The sequence below is a fragment of the Corythoichthys intestinalis genome, chromosome 16 (genome assembly GCF_030265065.1).
Source record: "Corythoichthys intestinalis isolate RoL2023-P3 chromosome 16, ASM3026506v1, whole genome shotgun sequence".
Lineage (NCBI taxonomy): Eukaryota > Metazoa > Chordata > Actinopteri > Syngnathiformes > Syngnathidae > Corythoichthys > Corythoichthys intestinalis.
Window position 1 is genome coordinate 18,293,317 of NC_080410.1, and position 22,964 is coordinate 18,316,280.

The 22,964-nt window shown below is 39.3% G+C and overlaps 1 protein-coding gene across 19 annotated transcripts in view; it reads right to left on the bottom strand.

Moving 5' to 3' along the window:
• Nucleotides 1-22,964, bottom strand: part of nfixb (nuclear factor I/Xb) — a 253,102-nt gene that overhangs the window by 174,049 nt on the left and 56,089 nt on the right. For 7 of the 19 annotated variants that reach the window (XM_057861280.1, XM_057861290.1, XM_057861285.1 and 4 more), the window contains one exon: nt 6,962-7,493. In XM_057861280.1, the coding sequence (XP_057717263.1) occupies nt 6,962-7,493 (532 nt within the window). Of the gene's footprint in view, nt 1-6,961; nt 7,494-7,913; nt 8,132-8,188; nt 8,978-22,964 lie in introns of those variants that run through there. The other 12 variants (XM_057861284.1, XM_057861292.1, XM_057861281.1 and 9 more) reach the window with 5 other exon arrangements.

Here is a 22,964-nt window from a genome sequence, read left to right on the forward strand (position 1 = left end):
AGCTTTCAAGTGATGTGTGTTATCAAGCGTAATTACATTTTTAGGTAAGAAAAATGTTTTTTTTTTTTGTTTTTTTTTGTTTTTTGCAATTGTTGGCTGTTTTCAACAATGTACATCGAAAATAAAGACATTGATTGACTGAAAATGGTTCAATATTGGATTATATGTCTGTTTTTCTCATGTATATTTATAATTGCTCTTTACCTAAAAAAATGTTTTAACCGATTACTCGATTAATTGATAGAATTTTCAGGCGATTACTCGATTACTAAAATATTCGATAGCTGCAGCCCTAAACCTTATCTACTTTTAAGTGATTGCTCAAGCTGAGGTGGAAGTTTGTCTCTCACTCTAGTCATGCCTCTGCCCTTCATGCAGGCTTAGGCAATCAATCGATATTAGTGTGATTCATCTGAGTTTTTTAGTGCAGATGATTAACAAATAATTACGATAATTCCAGTTGTTTGTTGTTGTCATTTTTTAACAAAAAAAGGAAATCTAGCCACCAGCTTTCAATAGAATGATGAAGAGTTTGTTTCTTTGTAAAGGTATTGCTTTGTATTTGGGGTCTGACAGCACAAATATGGGGAGAGAAAAATATATTTACCATATTTTTTGGACTGTAAGTCGCAGTTTTTTTCATAGTTTGGCTGGGGGTGCGACCTATACTCAAGAGTGACTTATGTGTGAAATTTTTAACACATTATGATATAATTTCACATGTTATTTTGGTGTTTTGTAAATTTGGAGTGACACTGGTGATTTGGTAAACTTGTCAGCATGTTCTATATGCTATACTTATCTGAATAACTCTTAATGGCCATGTTCACGTTCTGCCTTTGGCAATGTGTGTTCAATTGTATTATTGACTTTTTTATATTGAAATGCATGCTTTTAGTTTGTGGCGCTTTCACGCCCACGTGGGGGCGCACTCGCACTTGTTTACGTGAAGAAGAGCGCTCACACACCAGAAGAAGACGGACAGCTACGCAGCTCGGAGTGAGTGGGCGAGTTAGCGAGAGAGAAACACAGCGGCGAACCTACGTTCATTGTTTATGCTTGTAAAATACCTCTACAGAGGCAACGCCAGTGTGTATCATCTTTTCTGTTGTTGTTGTGTGTTTTCCACCCGCGATCGGACAGTTGTGTGGTTGTTTGAACGATGTGCTAATGCTAGCGAACGCATGCTAACCGTTTGTGTCATTGTTGTAACAGCACCTAATTATCATTTATTTACGTTGATGTAAACCTGTTTGGTATGGAGGACAAAATTTATTCAGCAAATTATACGGAAATCCAGCATCGTCATTTGGGAGTTCAGCTCGCTGTATAGCCAGGACCGAGCCATAGCGTCCTGGTGAGGAAAGTATATTCGCATTTCGTAGTTCATGCACTGTACACTGTGCACTTATTCAGCATGTTGTTCTCTATTTTATTTTTTAAAGGTGTAGCGGTACATGTAATAGTATTTAACCGTTTCGGTACGTGGTGCTCGGTTCGGAACGGAGGCGTACCGAACGAGTTTCTGACGTAATGTAACCCTTTAAATTACTTTTCGAGGCTGTGAGTCGATCAGGTTACAGTTTCTTTGTGTAGATTATATTTACTCCGTCTTCTCTACTATAATGAGGACCAACACCGTAGGACAGTATAACCCAGAAACGTCAATGGCGCGACAACGTGGCCGCCGCGAGAACACAATGAAACGCGGGCGTTAAAGTCAATCAGCTAATGCACACCAGTCGCAGTGCGGCCGCGTGTTAAACGCGTCCCAGAAGCAGCTCAGCGCGATGCACGTGAAAAGAACGGCAGAGTTTATTGTTTGACGCAGGACGCGACCCTCCGGCGTCAATAATACTACCGGTAGCTAGGATCGGGCAGACCGGAAGTCACTCGTGTAAAAATACGGTAGATCCGGTTGATTTTCAAACTAATATGCAATCGTAACCCACTTTTTGAGTCCATCAGATCTCTTGAGTGCTAGATCGGGGTACAGTTGACTTGTCTTTGTTGATTTAAATCTGTCTTCTCTGCTATAATAATAACCAACACGGCCCCGTGTTCAATACAAAACCCTCCTACCACAACAAAACAAGTAGGAACTAATATTCACATGGGAACTAAAGTTATACAACATAAAATATACAATATAATTGAATACTACATCGCATTTGTAAAATATAAACACATAATAAAATAAATAATAGCCCATTTAAATAAAATAAATTGAAATGAGCTATAAAAAAAAACTGTAATTAAATAATAAGAATAATACAGAGATCCTGCTTACACAATTAAATTTATTAATTAAATAATAAGAATAATACACAGCTCCTGCTTACACAATTAAATTTATTAATTTCTGTGTGGCGCTCCAACTTGAGAAAATCCACCAATAAAGCTTTTGAAAACCGTTGATAAGAAAAAAAAAAAGATTCATTGAGGCATTTCATTTGTAAAATACATGTTAAAATCTTTGTCATTGGGATTGCTTTTCTCTTTAGCACAGGACTTCTTTTTTCTGCTTTCTTTCAGAAAGAACGCTGACCAATACGCGGGGTCTGAAAGGCAAATTGTTGTTGGATTACCTTTAAATACCCGCTACTTTTTGAACAGAATTCTAGCTTTGTATAGGCTAATGTTCCTATTGTTGAAAGCACAAAGGTGTGTAATAAACAACTAGCACATTTATATTTTGCATTTTGTTTTCTTACTGTACCGAAAATGAACCGAACCGAGATTTTTGTGTACCGTTACACCCCTAATTTTTATATTAAATTGCCTTTCAAGATGACATATCTGTTCTATGTGTTGGATTTTATCAAGTAAATTTCCCCCAAAAATGCAACTTATACTCCGGTGCGACTTTATATATGTTTTTTTTTCTCTTCGTTGGGCATTTTATGGCTGGTGCGACTTATACTCAGGTGCGAATTGTAGCCCGAAAAATACGGTAAGACAAAATTTTGCACTTTATTTTTGTTGAACTTTTAGTGTTTTTAACCCTTTATAGGGCAAGTGACTAGTAATTTTTAAAAAAAATGACCTAGCTTATATTCGTTTATTCGCCTCCCCCAGTCCAAATGAATTGGACGGCTAGTGATGTCATTGTCAGCCAATAAGTGCCTTAGAAAGGGTTAAACTACAACCATTTGTAATGTTGTGAGAATACCTCCTGACACATTAATGAGGAAACAGATAGCTTGCAGAAGCACCAGAGAAGCATGTTGGGTTTGTGGTCAACACACACACTAACAATTGCGCATACACACGCTTTCTGTGGGTTTTGGCATCTAGAGTCAGCACCTCTTTGGTTTTCTTTGGAGGCAGACCACACTCCCTGCAACATCTTTTTATCATAACGGCACAAGTAATGAAAGTCGTATGAAACAGCTCGGACTCTAAACATGACTAATGCTGGAACTCTGCGGATGAGTAAGAATGACAAATACGGAACACTTCGCTAAGAGAACATGACCTGATCTGAGTCTTGGGGTGCAAGAGGGGCCAAAACGGAGCCCGAATGGTGAGCCAAACGTTGGTTTCCATAAACGTGTTCAAAGCGAAATCTCAGCTTCCCCTCCCTCCTCATGTCCTATACTTCACACACTTTCCAGAACTAATTTTTATCGTCTTCAGATGTGAAATAAATGAGGGGGAAATAAATCATTAGTGCTCGACAATATATGTATTCATCGTGAGCGGGAGGGGTTGCCTTTTCGCTAGTGTAAGGTTGCAGCTGCGCAGCAGAAGTGCTGATCCAAATGATGTTTTGAGCGGCTGAAGCTACTTTAATGTGTCCAGTCACGCAGGGTGTAATATCCTAGCCTGGAGGGCCAAATTTTCAAATTTGCAAAAAGGCAGAGACACAAAGTGTCCAGCAAAGAAGCAGCCAGAAAACTGAGGGAGGATCTGCTGTTCTGTCAATCATAGCACTTGAAAGCAGAGCCTCCCCTGCAGCTGGCGACAGTGACATCAGCGGGACAAGAGTGCAAAAACACTTGCGGCATGGGCTAGGGGGATGGGGCGGGGGGGGGGGGGGGGGGTGAAAAGGCTACAGTCCAATCATCAGGCTTGGCAACTGATAGCTTCCGCAAAGACACGGACACCCTGGAACGAGAGGCTAAGAATAAAAGTGTAAAAGTGCCACACCAAAGGGTAGCATGGAAACACGTTTTGTTTGTCTTCTATAAACTCTAGTTAACCCCAAGAAAAAACAGTACAGGATGATTTCATGTCGCTGGTGCAAGGTGCAACAGAACAAATGTTTGTGGCAAAGGTCAGGAGAGGAAGCCCACATGTATTAGCTGGTTCAAACAAGGGCAGACCAAAATACTGCCCTTAAAAATAAGACAAAAGTATACAATCAAGTGACTTAAGCAACAATGCTCGAATACTGCATGTGAAATAAATTCAAGGTACGCTCGAGCACATAGCAGAAAAGATGAAGTCTGTTACAGCGCAAGTGAGCGGCCGACTGGCTGCTGGATTCTGGCACAGGGTAAATAAAGGCTTTACTCCGAGGGGCACCAGGCTGCGCTGGGAGCTAATCTGAGCCTCAGTTCGCCACGGCGCATTGTGGAACAGGAAGAGACGCTCATGGAGGCCCGGCAAACTCAAGCAGTGTTACACACTGGGCTGAAAAGAGCCTGGCATGGGGTTCTCTGTCACAGAGTAAGGCTGCACCTCCCTGCCAAGTATAGACGAATTAAGGCCCCAGTAACTAACTGTAGGCCAATCTGTGGTAAAGGAAACTGGAATATAGGCCTGGTCGATAAATCGATTTTATGAATGAATCTAAAGATTCATTACTGTATTTGTTTGTTTATTTTTACTGCGGCTAATTAAAAAAGAAATGATTAATTAGAGTTGTTTTTTTATGATGCCGTTTTTTTGCAAAAACAAAAAAATGTATATATCATTTTCTATTTGGGGGCTGACAGCACAAATAGGGGGAGAGAATAGGATATTTAGGACAGAAATGTTGCACTTTGTTTACTTTACTACTCTTGTTCAACATCAAAATGTTTTTTACCTAAATAAAATTATTTATTAATAAAATGTTTATATAAAATAATCAAATTAAAATGAAAAACAAACAGAAACATACTCAGGTTATGGCCCTCATTAAGACAAAATCAACTTTTGTTTTTAATTTCTTAATATAACTCATAGCCCGCCATTGACAATGCTAATGTTTCAATGCCATAGATCGTGATGTACATCCTATAAATTTTGACCGGGAACATTCGTTCATTTGCGACTACCTGCCGCCCCCCACCCCCAAACAAAATAGATTGTAGGTCTACTGCCATCGATGGCAGCCAATGGGTTCAATGCATAAAGAGTTACATTTATTTCGTGCTTTTGCTGTCTTTGTGTTCGGATTGTCTCTTTAAAAATGTAGGAGGGAGGGGGGAAAAAATCTAAACCTAAATCAAAAAATTTTATTTTTTTGGCCATATCACCCACCCCTATTGGAATGTTGATAAAAGGCTAGGGTGTGTGCGTGTGCGAGTGTGTGTGTGTGTGTTTGTAGTCGTGTTTTTTGGCCATATCACCCACCCCTATTGGAAAATTGATAAAAGGCTAGGTTGTGTGCGAGTGTGTGTGTGTTTGTAGTCTTGAGTGTGTCATCACCGTTACCACATAAGTGGACCTTCAAATAGAATGAAGCTATTTAAAAATGTCACAAATTTAAATGTGTGTGGCACAATGAGAGTAAATTGATTAATGCACATGCATTATTTAGATTCCTGCATTTATTCTAGCAAATAGGTCTCTTATGAAAACATTGGTATTCAAATCAGTTTAATTATGTCATTGGTAGTTTCCATTTGGTTTGACAAAAAATATTCAGCAATAAAAAATTGTCTCTCACAACCAGTGCAATGAATACCATTTGTCAACAATATTGCCTTTTTTGTTGTGTTTTGTTTTGATCTTACACGTGAGCATCATATTTTCACAAATTGCTATTAAAAAAAAAATAATAATAATGGTAAACAATAATAATTCATTTTAAATTTGTTAAGGTATTTATCTGTATGAGTAATAGGTAAACTGCAAAATCCATGAACACATTTATTCGATTTCCAAATCATTAATTATTAGTTAAGCAGTAGAATTCCAAGAACTTTATACTTTTTTTTTTCAATTGAGTACCATAGAAAACGCATCAATACAATGAAGCCTCAGCTTGCTTGATTGACCGTAATGAAATGATCGATGATGGAGGCGTTCTTAAGGAGAGAAGTGCACAAAGCGTGTGTTTCTGTGCGTACGTGCATGTTCTGGATATTAGTGGAAAGAAAGCTGAGCTGGATTCATTCAGGCTGAGGATGCAGACAGGCGGACTCTCCCTGTCTTCTAAACTACCTGGGATCAGGCCAGCTGTCACAGTGTTCTCTCGACTGCCACACAACCACCGCGCACACACGCGTGGATAAATAAAAAAAGAAAGCCACGCACAGCACACTGCTACTGATACACACCAATCTCATAAAAACATTCACATGGATTATAGACACATGACATACTGCTGCACGCGGGCACACAGGCACACAAAAAACTCAGCCATACACACAAGCGCATGCATGCACACGCAGATAAACAGGTCTGCAGATGCTTATGTTTACAGATGGTGCTGGGAAACGTGCACATTTGGATTTAGACAAATATGTGTGCAAATACTTGAACAAATGTACTGATGCAAACATGCTCCTAGGTAAACACAGGTTTTAATCCTTACTGTCAAATTCTCTGAATCTCTTAAAACCAGAAATACATATCAATTTTACAGACACATTTAAGATTACACAGCTCAGATTGTCTTGTGTAATGATATGGTTACGAGTAATGTTGTGATTGAGCTGACATGTGATTATGTGACTTTGAACTGGAATAGGAAGGTCAAGGGGAAAATACTTTAGCATGTGTTTGCACTGTAAGCAGCACATACCTGGTGTATGGACAAAGTAGGCCAGGTAGAGGTCCAGCTCTTTGACCGTCACTCCAATGTGGTGCGGCTGGACACAAAGGCCGTGGTTGGAGCACTGGGGCGACTTGACCAGCCGCTCACCGTCCGTGCTCTCCAGCGGGCTGCCTTTGAACAGGATGACCATCACCAGGTCCAGTCTCCAAACCTTGTCGGCCTGACGGAGGCAGTCGATGCGGCGAATCTTTCCTTTCTGGTCGGGGTTGGACAGCACACAGCAGGGCGGTTTTTTCCCCGTGATGGTGAGCACAAAGTCCTCGCGGAACTCGGGACGGATGTCCTTGCGAAGCTTGGCGAGCAGGCGTGAAGCCCATTTCTGCTTGATCTCGGGCTTCTCTCCCAGCAGCTCGTCTTTCACCGCGCGCTCTTCATCCTTGGTCATTCTTTTTTCATGCTTCTTAAAGTACTTGCGCTTACGGGCCTGCAGGTTGAACCAGGTGTACGAGAAGGCACGGACATGGGGTAGGAGGGCCTCAATGAAGGGATGAAATTCATCCTGGTGAAAAAGAGAGACAACAGTATTTCAAACATGCGTTTCTTTTGAACAAGAGCATGCTTATCTAATATAAACCAGCAACATGTCCACAATTTAAATACAATTTAAAAAATAAGTGTATTCAAATTAAATGACTATTATTTCACAAAGCAGCTAATTAGATAGTTTTTGTTAGCGTATTCTCAAAATGACTATTTCAAAATCAAATTAATATTCTAATATAATGTAAACAAAAATAAACAAAACTCGCAATTTATATTTGAAGTCAAACCAAATCTGTATCACTTGCCACTTGTTATACAAATATACAATCAGGATGCATATACAAAATGAGTCACTTCAAAATCTGGAAAAGCTGAGCCGGCACACACTCGCCAGTTTCTGCAGTAAAAGAGAAGTTATTCTGCTGTACCATAATACCTTCACTACATATCTCTGGGCAACAAAGCCCAGATCTCGCCATAGCGTTCCTGTGCCAGGGTTGCCACACACCGGTCGCTCAGCATCGCCAAGTTTTGCTGCCACAAGACCACTGTTGAAATGTGCTGCTAAAAGATCAGCCATACCACTCCCTGTCTCTCCTATCATGCAAAAGAGCTCCAAGCAGACTCACATTTCCACAACAAACTGAAAGCAGACAGAAATCGTCACAGAATACCACACAGCTAGAAGAAGACAGACGGCCTGGTAGTTACCATTTTGCACTCTCATCATAAATTTGGCACAGCGTTTAAAGTGAAAAAAAAAAAAAAAAAATTCTTGCAACAGTGTTTTTTTCCTCACGCTCCCCAATGTACAGCAAGTGCTGATTTGGCAAAGAGTGGAGAATTAACAGAAAAGAAAAAATAGGGGATGTCAAAAATAATTAGCAGAAGAAGATGCGTATTCAAAACACTAAATTAGATTTTTTTTTTGGGTTTGAAAATCAAAAACAAACAAAAAAAAAAAAAAAAAGGAAGGAAAAAAGTTCAGGCTTAATTGCAATATGAACTTGGCCAGCAGGTCATTTGGCAAAAATGCAGAGGAAAAAATTGTCCAGTAAAAAGAGAATTCTTAACAGTATTAGACTGTGGGGGTTAAAAAAAAAAAAAAAAAAAAAAGAACAACAGAGATGATGCACTTAAAAATTAAATGGTCCGTTGTGCATCCTCCACACCCCCCTCCAAAAAAAAAAAAGTGAACCTTGAAAAAAAAAAATCCTTGGCAAGGGGTAATTGGTAGTGGTGTCTGTTCTGATCCCTGGGCCCGGTGCAAGGCTCACACACACTCACACAAACACACCCTCACACACACAGGCGAGGGGGGGCAGGGAGAGCAGAGCACAGAATGGGGGGGGAAGGAGAGTCGAATCAATGTTGGACGAGCGCATACGACCGCTGGCAAAGCCGAGTGCCGCTTCTTTTTTCCCCTTTTCTATCCAACTCTCTCTCTTTCTCTTTCTGTTTTCCCGCTCGCTGTCTCTCGTCCTCGCCGCGCTCTTTCCCCAACCATTGCTTGAGCCTGTGCCAGCGTGAGTAAGGCCCACCTATTTGGCAACACGACGCCTGTAGCTCAGCCAATGCGTTAGCTTCAAGAGCTGAAAGGGAGGGAAGAGAGACAGAGGGAGAGTGTGGTGGTGGGAGAGGAGGAGGGAGGGTGGCAATAAGAGGGGGAAGGAGAAAGGGTGCAGGTGGGGGGGCTGCCAGAGAGTGTGCAGCCTTGTCCAACGCGGCACAATTTGCCAAATCGACAAGTTCCACTCTGACACAGAGACAAAGTTCAGGGGAGTAAGTCTTCCCCTGCACCAATCCCCCGCCGCCCTCAGCCTGCCTCCATCTTTAGTATGGCTGCCATCGTGTCCCCCCGCCCCTGCCTGGCGCTCTGCTTGCATAATGCCACCTTGGCAGAGGATGGCACAGAGACGGACGCACAGCTTCAGAATCCCTCCAGACCAGCACCACCCGCAGCTGCTCGTGGGTTTACCACAGCAAACAAAGAGGGGGAAACAAACCCGGCCAGCCCAGGCTCTGACTGTGCACACACCAGGCACATATGCATGAATGGTGAGATGATTTCTAGGCACCGATACAGTCGGGGGGACACGCGAAAATGCAGATATGGATACAGATTTTTGAGAGAAAGGCAACAAGGGAGGGAAAAATGAAATTGCCTCAGCTGTTTCAACACAAGATAAATGCTCAGCAGAGTGTGAGGTGCCGCCTATGAATCCTAAAATTGCACACATTCTCCTAAACTCCCATGACAATTTTGGGAAACCGGTCTACAAGCAATGCCGGCTGCCATGTTGCCTCATCACCAGGCAAGTCATTCAGGGTTGCACCTGCACTGCAAACAGCTAGTCTGGAGGTGCACTGTTCAATCCGAATCTTGGATGACAAAAAACAACAAATACGCTTCATCATTCAAGAGCTGGCACGCTATCCTGTCCACTGCAAAGAAACCCCCCCCCAAAAAAAATCAAGAGCCAATAATTATGTATAAAACTAAATGGGCAATAAATCAATATATAATAATAATAATAATTGTGTTTTGTGTTTCTTTACTTGCCAAAAAAGAATCCAAGAAACCTGTCATTAAACAGATTATTCCATGAAAAAGTGTGAAGTTTTTGTATTTGGGGCTGACAGCACAAATAGGGGGAGAAACGTGATGTCAAAGGCAGCCAATGAGTTCATTGAGGGTTCTAAAAACGGTTCCCAAGAAAGGCTCACACCTTTTTTTAATCTTTCTCTTTCTGTCTCCTTCAAAATGTAGGAGGCCCTCTTACAAATACAAATCAAATTTTTGGTGGACTATTATTATTTTTAGGTCATATCGCCTCACATTATTACAAATGGTTTCCTAGTGCAGCGAAAGTATTTAAAACCCCTGTGTTTCATTTTCATTATAATTTGCTGACTTTTGAAAAAGTCAAAAGGAAAAAAAATAAAATAAAAGAACAGTGAGATCACATATGTGATTTGCATCGATCTTAACATTCTTATTCAAGCAATGCAAATTTTCCCAAAGCAAATACAGGCACTCATAACACGCACATGTGAAACACAGCCGGCATTGTCTTCCTGATAAAACCTTGCGTCTTCCAATTCCAAATGGCAGAACACTTAATTGAGCTTCATCACAAGGCCACGGAGGCAACACGGGCCCGACGGAGACTCTCGCTCCTCACACCTCCACATTCATCCTCACTGATAACTGATGCCAAATTAGATAAAGCTACAATAGAAGCCAATAAAGGAAAAGGGATTCACAAGTCTCATTGTACTTGTTTCTGTCTACGTGTGTGGAGTAAACGTGGCTTCGTGGTTAAATATATATTTATGTCTCCTTTTTTTCCTTTTTTTTTGCGGCCACCACCTGCATTACAAAAATCCGGAAACTAAACGGCAAGAGATAAACTGGCAGTTCCAATGCGATTCCTTCATCTGCCTTTCAAACTAAACGACGGCTTACAGGGAAACCCTGCCAAAATGCAAATATACCACCATTCAAATGTCACAAAAATTTGACTTCAAGGGTGTTCCAGTCATTCTCCTTAGTCATACCATTTGCCTGAAACACCATGTAAGTCCAATTCTAGGAATAACTCTTACAGCCTTTATATTGCCAAATCTTGCGGAACCATTGTGGAAAAGATCTGCCTGCCTTGTCTGCTTTACATGCAGGCCCACTACTACATTGCTTGAATTGATACATCCACTCAATGGGGTCCTGGAGCCAATATAAACAACACATGGAAGGTGACTTTAGGTTAATCCCTTTACCTGGGAATTAAATTAGGCCAAATGCACTTGGATTTAATTTGGATTTAACACCACTTCGAAACAGCCTCTGATTTCCTGCTATTATAATTTATGCCAAAAAAAAAAAAAAAACATGACAAATTTAACCTCAAGCATGACAGACTTCCAGATTTTTGTCACATTCTTTTAACACTTTATAGGGCAATCATTGAACATATTGTCTCACATCAATGCCGCTCGACGTCCAATTCATTTTGACTGGGATGGGCTAATGCCGTCAGTGGTACTGAAAGATGAGCATTCATTGCCAGTCACCCCTGTTTAAATGAATTGGTCAGCTCTCAATGTAGCCAATTAGCTAAATAGTTAATACTAGTCATAGGAGCTGGGGTGGGATTGGAACTTTATAGTTATTAGGCACCATAACCAGAGTGTATTTCTGTTTTCATCATATTGTATTTATTCAAAAGAAATAATAATTGAGACCTGGCATCAACATATGGCGGAAAACACTCAGGTGACTTGAAGTTCCGCTCTGAGACCCCCAATTTAGCCAACTTTCATAATTGTCCGATATGCATGTGTGATACATCATTGGAAAGCTTAAAATCTCAAATTTCTGGGGGAAGAAAAAATTTGAGCAGGAGGGCATTTTTTAGAAAAAAAATATTTTTTAAACAGCAAAACCCTATCTGGAGGTGAGAGCACGCGAGAACAGAATTACAGACGCCATGACTTTAACAAGATATTATCGTGTATCTACTTTGTTTCGATCCAAAAACTCCATGTAGCATGTATCACTGAGTGTCAGGACACAGCTGTGAATGGCCACAGCTGGATTTTTGGGGGATTTTATGGGTGAAACATGGTAATATAACAAGGGTCGCGATGCAGAAATAGCAGACATCAAGGAGTGGTCGAGATTTTCTTTTTCATATACAGTGGTACCTCTACATACGAAGTTAATCCGTTCCAGGACCTTGTTTGTAAGTCGAAATGGTCGTATGTCGAGCAGGATTTTCCCATAGGAATACATTATAATTCCATTAATTCGTTCCACAGCCCAAAAACCTTCACTAAATCCTTAAAAAATACTGCTGGTACTATTACAAATGGCAATTACACATAGCAAAACAAATAAATTATAAATCAAAATCGGAATAATAATAATAATAATAATAATAATTCCTGTATTAATGTAACGAATCGGGTTCTAATGTGGCGGACGTTTTTTGCTGACCCTGAACGCACCGCGGGGCTGACTGCCAGAGAGACGGTGAGCTTGACTTTCACTTTCACTTTGAATGTTTTCTTGAGAACACCGTCAATTGCGGCAGACAGAAGGTGTTTTTGTTTTGAATAAGTTGTGAAATAAATGATAAAAACGTGGCGAAGTTGGCGATTTCTCTGGAGATGTTACCACAATAAGAATTGTCAGCTTAACTTATAAAGACTGGCGAACGATAGTCGGAGGAGGACCGTGGAGATGTATTGTTGAGCCATTTCACGGATGCCCACCCTACGCTCATATTTTTCTGTCATTTGCATCTTCATTTAGAAGGTAAGCGTCAACTTTTTCCTTGTTTCACCACCTGTACCAACCTTTTCTGAAACCAGTGTTGATTTGTCACACAAGAAAATCCGCCGTGCATTCGTCTGCGGTGCTGCCATTGTCGTCGTATTTCGAGCATGTCGTTGGATGTAGAAACAAATGGCGAGTCAAATTTTACGTCGGATGTCGAAAAGTTCGTGTGTCGAAGCGATCGTATGTAGAGGTACCACTGTATTTACTCTTTTAAACGTTTTTTTTTTTTTTCAACTTTTTTTTGTTTGGATCAATTATTTATCATCTAACATATCGGAGAAAATGTGACAGTAACAAAAAAAAAAATACAATTAAGCGATAGTTATGAGGTAGATATCCGTGACTTTTTTACAGACGCCATTTTTTTCATTGTGACATAATTTGTACAAAAGTTTAAAATATGTGAGTAAATGATATTTTAAAGTCTTTTTTTAAAACAAAATATGAGACATCAATGAATGATTCTAAGCTAAAAACGACAGACATTTTAAACATAATTAATTACCTTTGTTTTATGGGTGGGTTGATACAAAAGATGTTGCGTGACGTCTGTAAACGAGGGCTTTCACAGTAAAACGGACAAATTAAAAATAGTTCGGGGACTTAATGTGCCATGAATCTGCTATGGCAGCATATAGACATATTGTTCTATCAAACACAACAGTTGTTTTAGCTTAAAATACAACAGTTTCTTTTAAAGAGGAGTGCAAGAGCAAAAACTGCTTTTTCAGTCTTGTCTGTGTTTTCCGCCATATGCTGATATCAAATTGTGGGCCATGTTGGCCAATCCAAATATTAATATTGTGGCCAACATGAAATGTGATGTCTACATTGCCTAGGCGTGAATCTATAGTTAACCTGGGCACATCATTCAAGGAATAAAAAAAAAAAAAAAAAAAAGTCGATTAATCATCGCAACAGGAGGACACGTAATGCTTGTTTACTTTTTGAAAAAGCACATCATCTATTGATTGGGTGCGAGAAAAAACATTGACTCTTTCAGTGCCATTGACGATGATAGACGTCCAATCATGTGGCTGTTTTCATCCTTCCGAAATGTCCAATCCATTCGAACTAGAAGGGTTGGCAGCGAATTAATATTTGTTCATTCACTACCACCCTTCTCAGAGCAAATGAATTGGACATTTATTGCCGTCAAAGGTGGCTAACGAGTTCAAGAGAAAAACAAGCTTTTTCTAAATTTAAAAATAATGTTTATTTTTTAGCACTTTGGCATAAAATCTGCCAAAAAATATTGTCTTCACAGACTGAAAATATTTCCGTGCAACATTTCTGTAAGTAAATACAGCAACACTATATTATTGCAACATTCTTGTAAACAAATGAGTGTCTTAACATGAATAGTTTTCTCGTGGAAAAATTATGCTGACAACCTTTTAGTTCTTTGATTAAACAGTGACACTTTTTAAACAATATATGAATTCTTATCGGAAGCATATCAATTTCCTATTGATTACAAAGTATCGTGGATTATCACCGTATCAATATCGTCACACACCTAATATAAATCATGTAATCAATGTAGTGATATTTGAAAGAGTCATCACACCTGTGGACGTGAGTCTCTAGTTAATCTGAACTTCAGATAATTAAAAAAAATAAATAAATAAATAAAATAATGATAGATTCTCCATCTATCTTCCATCTACGCGTCATCTATTGATTAGACGCCAGAAATAACGTTTAGTAAATATTAAATTAAATAAAAATTAAATCCTGTCCTTTTGCCAGTGATCCATTTGTCCAACTGCGTCCAAGCGTCCGTCAATTTACGTGGCACACACGTGCAGATGTGTTTCGTGTGTGTCGAGAAATTGAATTGCGCGTCTGTCTCATCTTCCTCGGATGTCACAGTGCGTGCTGTACGCTCCGTGGTGCTTTTGCTTCAACCTACCAGAAACCCAAATATCTAATGACACTGTGCCTATATAAATTAAACATCACTGCGCACTGATTGATGTGATGTCCTTTACGTCAAAAACACATTTTTTTACATTCGTCGGGAAATGCAGATTTGCTGTATTGAGAGCATCTGTGAAGATATGCGATTAACACGAGGTGGGTTCTTTTCTTTCTTTCTTTCCTTTTTTTTTAATTCGCTGCACGTCTGACCGAGACGGCACGCACGGGTGCCAAAGTGAGATTAACTCTTTCACTATTGAGGAGGGGAAATCTGCAAGTGGGACCTTGATTCCGTCCAAGGGAGCTTGTATATCTCCTTGCAGTATATGTCTGTTTAATGGCATAGTTCGAATATTTCACACATCATATTTTAATAATAATAAATAAAAATATTGTTGTGATATTTAGCTGTATGCATTTTCTACCTCTAATCATCTTCCAGGTAACAATTATCATTTATTAGTTAACGCCTAATTCATATTTAGGTATGTTTTCATGTTTGTGTGTATATATATATATATGCGTTTTGTGTTCTTATCCCTATATAAAGTGACATTTTTGGGTATCTAAAAAAATATAATAAAGGTGTCCACATACGTTGCTTAAAAATGTGTCTTAAAAAGGTCTCATATTTTTTAAAATAATGTTTCATCAATGTTATTTTTACATTTTTTTTAAAGTATGAATAATGAAAACAATGAAATAATACATTATTCATACAAACAAAAATTAATAAAATTAATAAAACCGAAATACACGCTGGTTAAGACACGAATAACACTTTAAAGTGTTTAACTCATTGCCTGCATTGACAACAATCGACGTCCAATTAATTTAAAACTAGAAGGATTGAATGTTTCAGTGCCATTGATTAGGAGGAGGCAAAGGAACATTTGTTCATTTGCCCAACCCAGTCCAAATGGATTGGACGTCTAGTGCTGTCAATGGCAGCCAAAGAGTTCACTGAGTGTCCTATAAAGGGTTAACTGACCCCCCCCTCAAAAAAAATGAAAGCATGTCATCCTAAAATAAAATATTTTTAGAAATATTATAAGGCAATACTAAAATGTGCCTAAAATCATGTGTTAAAGAAAGTGTTCCCTTTAGATAGTGCCTGTTTCTATTCTGGCATTGACATTTTACTGCAAAAAGAAAAAAAAAATCAATTTTTTGGTTCACATTCATCCATAGGTTAATTTTTTTCTAGCAATTGCTAAAAACTGAAGAAAAACTCATCCGGCCACATTGCCTCTAAGCCCTGATGTGTCACTGAGGTGGCACTGCATCTTATTGGAGCAATTAAAACACAGTCTATATGAGAGGGGGGCCCACCAAATGCCTGACTCTTCATTAGTGCAGTTTCCTGTCCTCATCTGTCTCTGATGGTGCATGTTTCAACAATCAATTGCATTTTTGAGGGGAAACAGGTTGAAGTGTGTTTACTGGTTTCCTGATCGTCAAGTCTTGCATATTCAGACCGCAGGCCTGCCAGTGGTATCACCCACAGTTACTACCTTGGTTAGTCATCACATGAGTACATTTTAAATTAGAGAGAAAAAAGTAGGCCAGAACAACCCACACGCTTTGTTGCGGTGGTAAGCAAGTTATGCATTAACATCCTGAATGGCTTGTACTCATCGGAGTTCGGAAAACCCGCACCTTGCAATGTGTGAAAAATCTGCAAGCAATTTGCGGTGACTGCCCACTAACTTAGCCCAGGGTGGTCCACGGTTGGACCAAGTGGGGAAGAGGCACGCACAGTACATTCCAGACTGAAAAAGAGGCTCTGAACGATGCCTCACTGAAACCTCAGCATCTAAAATTTCTACTTCTTATTCACATCTCAATCAACTCGAATATTAACATTCTGCAACAGGCGAATTAAGTGATAAGGATACATTTTCACTGTTGAAAAACTGTGCTGCATAGAAAACGACTATTGCTATACAGTATGTTCAAATAGTGATTAGTAGGCTTGGGCGATAAATCGATGTTGTGATGTGTTGTCTGGTGTTTTGCGTTCCAATAGATTATATCATTAGAAATAGTGTTTCTTCATGGAGTCATTACTTTGTATTTTGGGGCTGAAAGTACAATAGGGGGAGAGAAAAAGATATTTAAGATAGAAATGTTGTACTTGTTTTTATTAACACTACAGACAACAAGTGTGTATTTTGTATTTGAGGGAAAAAACGTAACCCTATAAAGACCGGGCGTTCACATATATGTATGTTGACAAAACATTTTTTGTCATGTAGACCACATTATTGAAATTTGGTATACAGGTGTGGCCTACATGGCCCAAAAAAGTGACGTGTATGAAACACCAGGTCTCACTTATAACTAATATATAGTACTACTAATAATTATTATTTAATATTTATTAAGAATAAAATAATTTAATGAAATAATAAACATGCTAATACAAGAAAAGAAAATTAAAATTACGACAAACAAAAAACACTCCGGTTATGACCTACAATAACAAATCAAAGTTAATTTTTTGGGTTAAATTTCATTTAACCCCATTTCCTACAATTGATAACGAGAAACATCTACCGTATTTTTTGGACTATAAGTCGCACCAGCCATAAAATGCCCAACGAAGAGGAAAAAAACATATAAGTCCCACTGGAGTATAAGTCGCATTTTTTGGAGGAAATTTACTTGATAAAATCCAACACATAGAACAGATATGTCATCTTGAAAGGTAATTTAGACTAAAAATAAAAATAAATACAATAGAGAACAACATGCTGAATACGTGTACAGTATGATAATGTTACATGATGCATGAGCAACAAAATGCGAACGTGGCTGGTATGTTAACGTAACATAGCAATTAAGTTAGTCAGATAACTATAGCATAAAGAACATTCAAACAAATTTACCAAACCATCAGTGTCGCTCCAAAACACCAAAATAACATGTGAAATGATATAATAATGTGTTAATAATTTCACACATAAGTCACTCCAGAGTATAAGTCGGACCTCCAGCCAAACTATGAAGAAAACTATGGTAATTACTGGGGGTGACGGGCTGTGAATGCTCATGTTTCAGTGCCAATGACTGCGCTAGACGTCAAATTCATTAGCCCTTCCCTGTCAAAATGTATTGGATGTCTAACGCCATCAATGGCTGCCGATAAGTTCATTGAGTGCCTTCGAAAGGGTTAAACTTCTTTTTATGTTAAGAAAGTTTTATGCATGTATAGACTTACAGCCATTAAATGCACAAGAAGAGCAGTATTAATGTACTAGTTGGTTTGCAAGGGTATTCTGTAGTGGTGGTGAACTCATACTGAAATACTGAACACACACCTATGATGTGAACTAATATGGTTATTCATTCGGTAGCCGGTGTTCTGCCAAAATATCCTACATCGGCGAAACGTCCTACATTAGTCGAATTTGACACCTAAAGTACTACCGTGTGCTCTAAACTTGTTTTGTTTAGATGCATACAGGAATAACGTACTAAAAAAAATGCCTGCAGAAAATACTTAAATGTAGTTATATCAAATAAGGACGGTTTAAATACGCTAGGTGACTAATGTGGTCAACTGCTTCAAAGCTAACACAAAAAAAAACAATGGTTAAAAGTATGAGATGGTAATACATGCAAAAAGTATCTTTGAGGCAGTGAAAAGGTTCTAAATAACTAAATAAAAACAAAAATAGTGAGTACTCGCCGCTTCTAACCGATGTGCGCATGCGTGTGGATGCATGCGCAAGCGCCCTGAGCATTGTGTAGGACGTTTCGCCGCGTAGTAAGGAATGGCCGAACACCGGTTGTTGTCAGGACTGTATTTTTGTATTCCCATAGCTCCATGAGACATTCATTGAGCACACCGAATTGGAAACAACAGTCAAACAAAAACCATTGGACAAAACATTACAATTAAAGATAATGATAGTTTAGCTCTCCAACACTGCCAACCAAAATTAAATGCTTCTTTGATAGTAGTGATCAAAACTGAGGTTCTTGTAATGGAATGAAAAATTAGGGCTGGGACTTAAACACATTAGTTATCATTAATTAAATACAAAAGATTTAACGAGTTAATAAAATTAGCGCAATTGAATCACCCTTTACATTATGATTTCAGTGTGTGCCACTGTCCACGCAAGGCCGAGTCAGCACCACGATATCCATGACTGTTTTCTCACTGTGCCAGCCAACTGACTGACGCTCTCTCGGCCGCCAATACCGACTAGTCAGGAATGTGATTTGTTGTGCTAACATTTTAGATTTAAATATAACGGTGGTGAATTGGGAAAAAAATACTACTGGCTGTGAAAGAAGAGATCCAAACACTAATCCTGCCAAAGTGGCTGGTAGATGTGACAAACTTGTACAACCGCAGCCAGCTTTTAGTAGCATTTGGCTGTCAGTAGGCGTTCATTTTCTACTCTGCTGAAAACCAGCTGTGCAATCTGTAAACACATTGCGGCTGACCTGCAACAAAGAAATGCATTTATTAAATTCTAGTATTTATTCTACTGTCCACTTCTGACCTGGTCGAAGGTGATACAGTTTTAACATGTATTATGCAAACACTGCCCTTCCATAGCTCTCCTGGTCAGCAGATTGTGTCTACTCTATGTTTAGTAGTATCCGTTAATACAGGGGACACCAACGTATTCCACTAAGGCCAGCTGTGGGTGCATTATTTCATTCCAACCAAACAAGATGACACCTTTTCACCAATCTGGTGTTTTACAAGTGTAATCAATTGATTGTAGTCAGGTCCTGCTTGTTTTAGCAGAAACCTCATTGGTTCAAAATAGTCTGTGCTGGATCGGTTGGAACAAAAATCAGGACACACAGCTGGCCTGTGAGGACCGGTTTGGAGACTCTTGCTTAAAGTGCTTGTGACACGAAAAAGCATGTTTATTTCATAATACACGCGGTATTTTATGCTCCTGAATGATATGGACCGCTTGGATGTGTGTGGAAGCGATCGCTATATTTATTTAGTTTTTTGAATCCCGCGCCAGGAAAATGAGTGACTTCCGGCTTCGGTCTCGCATTGAGGAGGAGGGCGCTGTGACGTGTACGGTAGAAGACGTCCTCTTCACGCTACAGTGTACTGTTGTGTATGAGGACGAAGGATTCAGCTGATTTTGCGGATTAATACTTTTATTTTTTGCATCACGCCAGCCAAACGGCTGCAGAAAAATCATTCTGTATGCGGGAGAGGCGTATGCGCCTTTTTGGAGTTTCAAAAGGTTCCCATTCACCGTGGATATTTACTGTGGGACCATTGGACTTACAAGGAAGTGAGTAAACATCTTGTTTTGTATTATGTCAAATACGAATACAGTGATTACAAAGTAAACACTATAAAATTCCTTTAAATAAAGGACTACTTACGTTTGATCATTGATAGGCATGTAAAAAGCTATCCTCACGCTCATTAGCAGTTAGCTGTTAGCACGTTAGCTACACAACAATTCCAGCCACCCTCCTCCAGGGAACGAACTGTAAATTGCTCTCCGCCGGGCGGTTTGTCGATCCGCAAAGAAACTCGACAACCGGTCGTCATGTCAAATAATCCAGGCTAGTTATGTGTGATTTTCCACTTCGAAGACTTTGAAACATCCCTCGGTTCGGGTTAGCATGTCGGCTAGCTGTCACTCCTTCTGGTCTGTTTACATTCTCCGAAGCCGGGGAAGGGAAATGACATATGTCCGATTTAGGTGTCATAAAATATCGTTCGGCAGGTGTGACAGTAAAGGTAAAGTCGACTGTTTTGACCATTATGGAGTAATTTTGCCATGTCGTCTTGAATAAATGGATTTTTATTATTTTATATTCCATTTAGCACAAGTTATTTGTCATGACCATGCCATTTATTTAGCAATTGGGGAAAGTACTTGGGTAAAAAGAATATCCTGTAAAAATATTGAAGTAAAGAGACAGAAACAATGACATTTTGCCGCTCTCTTCGTCGCGTTTTCCTCATTGTGAATAGTTCCCCCTCGACGGGCTGACTGGTCCTTCTCAAGCCATTTATATAGCTATTGGGGAAAAATACTTGGATAAAAAGAATATCCTGTAAAAATATTGAAGTAAAGAGACAGAAACAATGACATTTTGCCGCTCTCTTCGTCGCGTTTTCCTCATTGTGAATAGTTCCCCCTCGACGGGCTGACTGGTCCTTCTCAAGCCATTTATATAGCTATTGGGGAAAATACTTGGATAAAAAGAATATCCTGTAAAAATATTGGGAGTAGAGAGACTGAAACAATGACATTTTGCAGCTCTCTTCGTCTCGTTTTCCTCGTTCTGAACAATTCCCCCTCAATGGGCTGAATAGTAAAACCGATGAGCCTAGTCTACCGCTGACGTCATCCACCTGTTGGGGACGCTAAAGCCCTATAATTGTAGGCGTGGCTAACCGGCAGATTAAAAGACTAATTTCTCGTCATCTGCGCTTTGCTAAATTGTTGTATATGGTCGAATCGTCTCAAAATATGATTCTAATTCACATAATAATGCCATTTAAGACTTTTTTTTCTGGTGTCGTATGCTCTTTAAATACAGTACAAGACGTAATCTGATATTTATCACAAACTAGTGCACGGTTGATGTTAACTTTACACAGAAATACTGGTTAGTCAACAGTCCCAAAGGAAGAAAGTGTTTTCACATGACCCCTCTTGTTTTTTGTTCAATCTGAATTTTTCAAGTTAATAGAGCTAATCAAGTACTAACTTGGAGTTGAGGGAAACTCGCGGCGCGTTTTCAAGGCTCTAAAAAGCCACAATTGTTCTTTTTGACTAAAATATGTTATTAGAAACACATAAAATATTGCCATTGAATCAAAAATCTATGATATTTAGTACGTTTTGACTTCCGTTGGGCAACGTGTTTTATGCGGGCAATGGACGCTCGAGGTGATGAGATAGTTTGTCACTCACTAGACCAGGGGTCGGGAACCTTTTTGACTGAGAGAGCCATAAACACCACATATTTTTAAATGTAATTCTGTGAGAGCCATACAATATGTTTAAAACTAAAAATACCAGTAATGTGTGCATTTGTGTAATTTCAACACTTTTAAAGTAACAAATGTAAGCTGTTGCTAATCACTGATGAGTATTTCTTACCATTAATGAGACTTCTGGTGCTGCATGGTTTTGCTGATGGCTTTGTAGGTAAGCTTCAGGCAAGCGTAACCAAGTGACGTCACCGCCCTGCGACGTCATCGACAATGGCGACCTACTAGCTAAACTAATTTTACAAATAGTATAAAAACGAAAACATCAAGAGGGGTTTTAATATCAAATTATTTTAACTCTTAATATCTTTATCTTTTAAGAACCACAAGCCTTTCTATCTGTCGATCCCTTTAAAAATGCCAGTCACCTTCACCATTTTAAAAGGAAAGTGCACCACTAAAACTAAGTGTTGCCACTAAATGACAGCTGAAGCATCTCCCGGAATCTCTGAAATCGTGCGATGTGTGGAAAATGCATACTTGAGCATTTTTTTTTAATGAGTAATATGGCGTTGTCTGTACTTTTCCCCACTCTCAAGGTGCGCAGTGTTTGACTGATTTATGAGCAAGCATTAACACCCTGTTAGCGCTACTAAAAGACATTACACCTTTTTTTCCCCATCACATTGATGGATACTTAAGGGGCTTGCTGTTGTTATTGGGCTCCCCCACCCCTCTTAAGTAGAGCTTTGACACAGGAAAATGCTTTTCCTCATTAAAGTTTGTAACTGTGCATTCTGCATTTTTCTTATCCTGGCCTTTTACTGTTGCATGCCGATCATCTGAAATATTAAACTAAATGGGACTTAAACCCATGATTGCTGCATCCTGTTTTTGAGCTCCCACATAAATCATTGCAAACCATTTTGGGCCACTTTGAAGGCATTTATTAAATATAGTAATTTGAAGAATTTGCTTATTACTGCAATGAGGCACCCACAGAACTATAATTCGGAGTTGCACGTGTTTGTGGCCAGGAGCTCTTGACGCTGCTGGCACTCAGGGTAGGTTTGGGTGATAAATCGATATAAGGTATTATTTTGAGTTTTTTCGTATTTGGGGGCTAACAGCACAAATGGTGGGAGTCGGCATGTGCCGGTATGAGATTATGATGGTATGATAACCTTGAGAAAAAATACCGCCGTTTCACGGTATCACGGTTTTGTAATTATAGCTCCAAAATGTGTTATTTTGAGATGTATGGGTTAAAA